Source organism: Limulus polyphemus, unplaced genomic scaffold, assembly GCF_000517525.1.
Source record: "Limulus polyphemus unplaced genomic scaffold, Limulus_polyphemus-2.1.2 Scaffold3020, whole genome shotgun sequence".
Classification (NCBI taxonomy): Eukaryota; Metazoa; Arthropoda; class Merostomata; order Xiphosura; family Limulidae; genus Limulus; species Limulus polyphemus.
The window spans coordinates 121,806-130,641 of NW_013668630.1; the positions used below are offsets into that span (position 1 = coordinate 121,806).

Genomic DNA, 8,836 nt, shown 5'->3' on the forward strand with positions numbered 1-8,836 from the left:
AACACAACATAACTAGATTCTTGTACTGCTATCCACACACATAGTGGAGCAATTACACAATATAACTAGATTCTTGTACTGCTATCCACACACGTAGCAGAGAGATAACACAACATAACTAGATTCTTATACTGCTATCTACACACACAGCAGAGAGATAGCACAACATAATTGGGTTCTTATCTACAATTGTTGAGAAATAAGACACATAGTTTCCTACAAACCTATCTCGAGATACCAGTTGAGATACTACATACAATTTATCAACATCAATTTAAGAATTTGGACTTGTACTTTACTTACAGAAGGTGGGGGTGTATACCGCCCAGGAAGAAAAGCTTGATCCGATGAATGGGAATTCCTAACAAAGAAAATATTAATACAAACACGTTGTTTATAAAACAACCTTTCCTCAGATTTATAATTTTAATTACTATTCTAGCTTCAGCCTATGAATTGACATTAAAAACTTTATTATGAGATGATAAAACAATATGGAATTTTATTTAATTTCTGAAGTGCATATTGATTGGTGTATAGATGACACTTTATTACTAGTAGTAAATGGCCTTATAACACCTAATTTGTTATTGGACACTCAAAATTTCACTTTATAGCTTCTTCAAGTGTATTTTACTAAAACAAAAACTTTAACTGATGGTACAAAGCTTCAAATGGTTTAAATAATAAATTCTAATTGAATCTATAGCATGCATTTGACATATTAAGTAGGAAAGCTTATTGTTGAACGGAAAGTATTATTTAAATAATTGACTGTTTCCTGTAGTAAACAAATGTTTCTACCAACAATGTGCAAGGTCAATGTACTTAAACAGTGTTTAGTAATCTGTTTCCCTTTCTATCAACTAAGTATAAACCCAATGTACACCACAGGATATTTAGCAATGTGTTTTCGTTTGTACTAACTAAATATATACTCAATGTACCTATAGGGTATTTAGTAATGTGTATACTTTTCTATCAACAAAGTATAAACCCAATGTACCTATAGGGTATTTAGTAATGTGTATACTTTTCTATCAACAAAGTATAAACCCAATTTACCTATAGGGTATTTAGTAATGTGTTTTCGTTTGTACTAACTAAATATATACTCAATGTACCTATAGGGTATTTAGTAATGTGTATACTTTTGTGTGTATACTTTAATGATCAGGCCATAAACTATTGTTAAAATACAGCAGCTTATGTTTCATCAGGCCATAAACTATTGTTAAAATACAGCAGCTTATGTTTGATCAGGCCATAAACTATTGTTAAAATACAGCAGCTTATGTTTGATCAGGCCATAAACTATTGTTAAAATACAGCAGCTTGTGTTTAATCAGGCCACAAACTATCGTTAAAATACAACAGCTTGTGTTTGATCAGGCCACAAACTATTGTTAAAATACAAACAGTTTGTGTTTCATCAGGCCATAAACTATTGTTAAAATACAGCAGCTTATGTTTGATCAGGCCATAAACTATTGTTAAAATACAGCAGCTTATGTTTGATCAGGCCATAAACTATTGTTAAAATACAGCAGCTTATGTTTGATCAGGCCATAAACTACCTTACTCTATTTAATGAAGATGGGAACATTGACAGGGAAATAATATAATAGCCAATGCTCGGTGAAAGGTTTTCATTTATAAAATTTTGTTGTTGTTCTCAACTAGATTTTTATTACCTTGTCTCCATAGTTACTATTTGCAAATAGTCAATAATATTGTAGGTCCATTTTATTGTTGTTCTTTCTACGTGCCGTTATAACACATTTTCATCTCATCATTTAATTTCTGTTGTGCATATATTGTTGTACAGAAGATATTTTAAAGTGATTCATCAGGTGGAAAACAAAGTTTTATAATAATGGAATGTACAAAAAGTGACCTGAAAAACAGCGCTACCTCGATAATCCGTGTCCCAATTTTAACGAAACTTGTTTTATTCTGTTTCTATTCTCATTTCATTACAAATATGGCGCTATTGTGCACTGTTTTTGCTGTATTTAATTACGGATAAACAAACAATCTCAGAGTTTTAGTAGTATATAGATAATAAACAAAAACTATAGAAAATTAAAAACTCTCTAAGTTATAAAATTCATGCAGGAATGAAAAGCAAAAAGAACAGATGCTCACACTGAAGCAGCAGCAAAATGTCGATTTGGAGAATGATGACCTAAAAAGGAGAATAATCCAATAGTGCCATACGTGTCTCGAATTCTGCCTGCATTGGTGTGAACTGCTGATGGTGGAAGGAAAGGATCTTCTTCATCTATATTGTTGGTTCTTCGTCTGTAAAGTATGGAAAATGTAAGATCAAATACTGCTGACCATCTTAAGAGTTTTATTTCCTCATACATTCTTTAACTCACCAAATATCACATAAAGCTACTGTAAACATTAAAGTTTGGACTCGATACATTACTAAAGGTGCACGTGGATACATTAACTTATTTTAAAACTCACCAAATATCACATAAAGCTACTGTAAATATTAAAGTTTGGACTCAATACATTACTAAAGGTGCATGTGGATACATCAACTTACTTTTAAAACTCACCAAATATCACATAAAGCTACTGTAAATATTAAAGTTTGGATTCGATACATTACTAAAGGCACATGTGGATACATCAACTTACTTTTAAAACTCACCAAATATCACATAAAGTTACTGTAAACATTAAAGTTTGGACTCAATACATTACTAAAGGCACATGTGGATACATCAACTTACTTTTAAAACTCACCAAATATCACATAAAGCTACTGTAAACATTAAAGTTTGGACTCAATACATTACTAAAGGTGCATGTGGATACATCAACTTACTTTTAAAACTCACCAAATATCACATAAAGCTACTGTAAATATTAAAGTTTGGATTCGATAAATTACAAAAGGCACATGTGGATACATCAACTTACTTTTAAAACTCAACAAATATCACATAAAGCTACTGTAAACATTAAAGTTTGGACTCAATACATTAATAAAGGCACATGTGGATACATCAACTTACTTTTAAAACTCACCAAATATCACATAAAGCTACTGTAAACATTAAAGTTTGGATTCGATACATTACTAAAGGTGCATGTAGATACATTAACTTACTTTTAAAACTCACCAAATATCACATAAAGCTACTGTAAATATTAAAGTTTGGACTCAATACATTACTAAAGGTGCATGTGGATACATCAACTTACTTTTAAACTCACCAAATATCACATAAAGCTACTAGTTTGGATTCGATACATTACTAAAGGCACATGTGGATACATCAACTTACTTTTAAAACTCACCAAATATCACATAAAGCTACTGTAAACATTAAAGTTTGGACATAATACATTACTAAAGGCACATGTGGATACATCAACTTACTTTTAAAACTCACCAAATATCACGTAAAGCTACTGTAAACATTAAAGTTTGGATTCGATACATTACTAAAGACACATGTGGATACATCAACTTACTTTTAAAACTCACAAAATATCACATAAAGCTACTGTAAATATTAAAGTTTGGACTCGATACAATACTAAAGGTGCATGTGAATACATCAACTTACTTTTAAAACTCACTAAATATTACATAAAGCTTCAGGGAATGGCCACAGTGGAGAAGGGAAGGGAACAAGAAACAACAACAAAATGCCTCAGACTTGAGATATAGATGAGAAAGGGAAAGAAGTGTGGTAGAAATGTTAGGGTACTGGATGGTGAAACCAATGCCAAAAGTTTGCCACCACCCACCCACCCAAAAAAAAGGAAAAGAGCAATCCCCAAATGTGAGAAACTTTAAAGGGATGCAGAATGACATCATTGATATCATACAGAAGTAAAACAATAACTGAAAATATTTAACCTTTCATAAATGTATAATTCATGCAACCTTTGGTTTTCATTAACACACAGAAATATCATTAGAATAAGAGAAGTGACAATCTTAACTTTTTCCTGTCTGTTTGACTAATCTTGACCAGTGACCAGATCTAATCTTTGATATATAAGGAATCACCTTGTGACAATAAACCTTTTTATAGACATGCAATACAGATTACAGAAACCTATTGTGCATGTTGATAATAAAGGTTTATCAGTCACTCTTGTGATTTTCTACCAGCATGAAAACATTGTACTCTAATAACTAATATTTCATAATTTCTCAACTATGGTTTTCTAGCTGTTTTTATGCCATCTAAGAAAACAATATTTCTTCCATTGCTTACCTTCATTCTTAACTAACAAAAACATTGGTCAAAACAACCTTATCTTCACTGCCATTTGTTAAAAAAACAATATCTCAAGTAACCCCACAGAAACTGTTATGAAAAAAACTACTGTGAGACAACCAGGCAAACTCTTTACAAACAAACCCTAGTGGTAAACATTTGGCATACAACGTATCTACAAATCAATGTTAATTACTCACTCACTTCTTACGAATGTGGATCCAAGTGTGTGAAGCTACCCAGATAAGTACTGTAAAGAAGATACCTGCTCCTGCAGCTGATACAAGCATGTAGGCCATGCCCTTTCTAGAAATAAAATAACCTTTTCAGTTCTCTTTTAAGAAATTGTTTGTCGTTTTATTTTATCATAAAAATGTGTTTTTCACAAGTACCTTTTAAAACAACATGCAAAGACAGGAAACTTTTTTCTTGGCTTTTTTGTCTTCAAATTAAATCAAATTAAAAATCTAATTTATTCTAAAAGTGTACTGCAAAACAGTGTCACAAAGTTATGAAATAAAAACTGGATTTTATAGTTAAATGTTTTGGAATTAACCCTTTCGAGATGGGTCATGGGTGAAAGGCCATGTCATCTCGTTTGTTGACTTGCATTAAAAATTTTATTAAACTATTATTTCATTAATTTTTGTTAATAACTTTGATATCAAACTGTAGATTATAATTTAAATTTTAGTACTATATATTACTCAATTTCTTAATTAAAAGCAAATATTAAAAAAACACAGATAAACATCAATTTTTGTGTGTCATGTGGTATGTTAAATGCAGCATTGGTTCAAATTAGATGTTTATGAAGTCAAAATACTAAGTCTACAGTTTCGTATGAATTAGAACTCAAATTACTGATACTGACAAGCTGAATATAAAATAAGAGCCTCTTATCTTTTCAGTTTGCTAAGATATTGCTCATGTAATAAATCAAACACAGTGGCACCCCACCCACCTCTTTCCATTTTTGGAAACATTCCCTTATATATATATATATACCTACTTCTATGTATGATATTAAGAACTAATCAGAAGCTCAGAATGTCCCCAAGTGGCTTTCTCAGTCCTTTTAACAGGCTTGGTGCCATTTTTTTCTTTTGAACCAATATTTCAATGAGGTAGGGTGTGTCTTTAGTCTGCTTGAAATTTCATCTTTTTTTTAGACCCAAATACAGCTTAGTTACTAAGCTTGATATAGTGCAATTCTATGGTATTAATGTAGTAATGTATGATTTTTTAGTTATTTAAATGTGTATATAAAACCTAAAAAAACATTTTGTTTCATATCATCCACGTGCAAATTTTTTAAAGGCTTCGCAACCTACGTTAAGCAGCAACCGAGTACAAAGGTCGTAACTTGAAGAGATAATTGTTTGCTTTACTCCTTTAGTTACTATTCTATGTTTAAAGAAAAATAAGTTTAAGAACTTATTTCAAAATAGCAATAATCTATATACATTTTTAATGTATAATAATTGAAATGTGACTGTATTTTACAAAATACTAGTCTACTAAGACAAAGCCAATACAAGTTACTTTGAACAGACCAAAGGTCAGTTTTATTTTATTGAATACAGTAACATGAGTGCAAGTGAGCCGCGTCTTTGTAACTTCTGTACTGTTAGCCAGGCATGGCTGAAAGGTCAATAAAAATTATAACTATATATTATAAATGTATACTGTTATGACATTTAAGCTATTTAGCCTAAACATTTATGTTTTCATGTTATAATTTATGATCATTCTTTAATGAAAGAGGCATAATTTATGTTTATTTCCCAAGTTTTTTTTTGGTGGTTGCAAGATCAGTCAAATCTACTGAACCCATACAGAAATTAATTACAGAAAATAACAGATAAAATATATAGTTTTTTCTTAAGAAACATTTGATAACTATCTGGACATTATAAAGATTTCATATGTGAAATTTCAAAATTTTCTGATGCATAAAAGTATTTTTGATCTTAAATGAGTATTACTTTGCATGATAGACAGGTAACATGCAAAAAGAAAAAAAAGACATGAAAAAAAACATTGCTTTACAGACCTTAAGACTTAATAAAAAGAATTGATATTTTGTGTATGAAAGCATTGTAATGTTTACTGATAATCTGATAAATTTCGTTAACATTTGCTTACTAATTTAAAAGTTATAGTATGACAACTATAACAAGCACAAAATGGTTACAAGATCGGTCCCAGGGACCGAGCCTGTGCTGAAAGAGTTAAGCAATCCTGCATCCAACTTGATAAAAAAATCTCCCTCTTTAAGTTGAGAAACCTAGGACTTTAACAGTTATTTGTTACATTTGCTTTTCACTTTTTTTCTTATATATAAATCAAACTGGCTGAATATAAAGATAATAATAAGACACATGAACCTGACAACAACATAATGAGACTTTATAATACTTTTTTAACATTATAATAAAAAATATTGATCCTCTAAATGTTTAATCAAGCTGTATAGTGAAAAATTATTAATACAATAATTTTCACTATACATCTTGATGAAACATTTAGAGGATCAATATTTTTTATTAGTACAATAATTTTCACTATGCAGCTTGATTAAACATTTAGAGAATAAACAACTTTGATGTCAAAGCATCTCTGCAATAATCTCAGTTCTTAAGAAAGAGGGTTTATTTACATTATATATTCCAACATTAGAACAGTTAAGGATGTTCAACTTACAAGACATCCACACAAGTAGCCTCCATAGCAGTAACGTAATCTTTATGCATAGCCTGACAATTCAAGAGGGCAGCCATCCCTGACACAGTCTTCTCTGTGCTGTTTAACTTTGTGGACAGGTGGTTTAGTGTTGCTTTCACCTGAATTAAACACTGGACTTCATTATTAAACAGTGACAATAAAGATTAACTTCAAAATCAGCCAAATAAACTGCTTCACACAAAGTAAGTTATATTTCACTGGGCAGTAGAACTAGAACAACAAATTTCAACATATAGTAAAGATAACAAAGTATGACCTGGAAGTGATAACCACGCTTTAATATTTAACATGTTAAACATAACACATAAGACCTTAAATTGATAACCATACTTTAGTATTAAACATGTTAACAAAATGTAATACGGTGACATGATAACCATACTTTAGTATTAAACATGTTAACAAAATGTAATACGGTGACATGATAACCACACTTTAATATTAAACATGCTAAACTAAGGTAACACTGTGATGTGATAACTACACTTTAATATTAAACATGCTAAACTAAGGTAACACTGTGATGTGATAACTACACTTTAATATTAAACATGCTAAGCTAAGGTAACACTGTGATGTGATAACTACACTTTAATAATAAATATGTTAAACTAAGGTCACACCATGAGGTGATAATCAGCAGTTTGGAAATTTTAAGATCTTCCTAAAGGCAAATTTCATAGACAAACAACTTTGGGAAGAACAAAGCATTCATAAAGAAAATTACTGTAAACTGACAGAATTTAACTTTTGTTTTAACTCTCTTGCCATGGGAATCCTTTGCTGTGCATGTCATGAGGTTTTTAGTTAGTTACATTCAAAACTTAATTAAATTACTTTTCCTTTACGTTATACCAATTAGTATAGAATAACATTGAAGATAATAACCCATATTTTAATCGTATATAAGTTTTATGTTCTTAGTTTTATAAGGCAATATTTAAAAAAATCCTGAATTTCCCCTGATGTGAGAAATGTGACAAATTTTCTCTAGGCATCCCCTCTTCTCTATTTTATTCACCACCCCTCCAATAAGTACAAATTTAATGTATATTACTCACTATAATACTGCCATTGCTCAGACAAAGCATAATTTTTCTAGCCTTCAATCTTATTTGGTTACAGAGCCATCAAATAGAAAATCAGACCCCTCTAGTCACACCCACCTGTCACATCCTCTCTTTCAGGATTTCTTAATAGTTCTCTCTAGCATTTAATACTATATTATTTATAACGAATAGAAAGCCAAGGTTTTCATCTATTAAATAAGGTATTATATTACGTCATTTTCTGTAGAGAAAATTGTCAATTTCTCTTTAAGTACAAGCTTCGTTCCAACGGGAAACATATCGACTAGCTTGGATGAATTTGTAACAGTTCTTGTCACATAGTTAGAAAGCCAGAAAAATTGCAACAGTTATGGGTAATTGTCTGTTTTTTGCAAGTTATTATTCTATGCTCTTTGATGCTTTATTTCATTAAATAAAAATCATTTATTATACTACTACCATTAGTATAAAAAAGTAGGGTTGAGTATTATCAATAGTAGTCAGCAAAAAAGAAAAGAAAGCCAGGTAAGTATTTTATTTCTTGTTTTTCATGTGTATTCTTTATTTATGATTATAAAAGTAACTAAAATGTAAAAATAGAAAACTCAATGTTAGTTAAGGTTAGATTAGGTAAAATAAATAATAATAATAACACAATAAAAAATTTTCATGATGCAAACTCACAAGCAGCTCGTGGGTAATGTAATTTGATAGCATAACGTAATGTGCATGTTTCCCAAGTAATTTACAACTTATAATGCTGCAAATAGTAGTTAGACAGTT

At 30.3% G+C, this 8,836-nt stretch overlaps 1 protein-coding gene across 2 annotated transcripts in view; it reads right to left on the reverse strand.

Moving 5' to 3' along the window:
• The window catches only part of LOC106468480 (protein tweety-like), a 32,607-nt gene that overhangs the window by 2,609 nt on the left and 21,162 nt on the right, over window positions 1–8,836 (reverse strand). For both annotated transcript variants that reach the window (XR_002612656.1, XM_013928909.2), the window contains exons 7-10: window positions 6,963–7,102; window positions 4,461–4,562; window positions 2,149–2,304; window positions 304–361 (exon numbers count right to left, since the gene is read on the reverse strand). Coding sequence is in view for 1 of the 2 variants with exons in the window: in XM_013928909.2 (XP_013784363.1) it covers window positions 304–361; window positions 2,149–2,304; window positions 4,461–4,562; window positions 6,963–7,102 (456 nt within the window). In the remaining variant the exon portion in view is untranslated. The remainder of the gene's footprint in view (window positions 1–303; window positions 362–2,148; window positions 2,305–4,460; window positions 4,563–6,962; window positions 7,103–8,836) is intronic.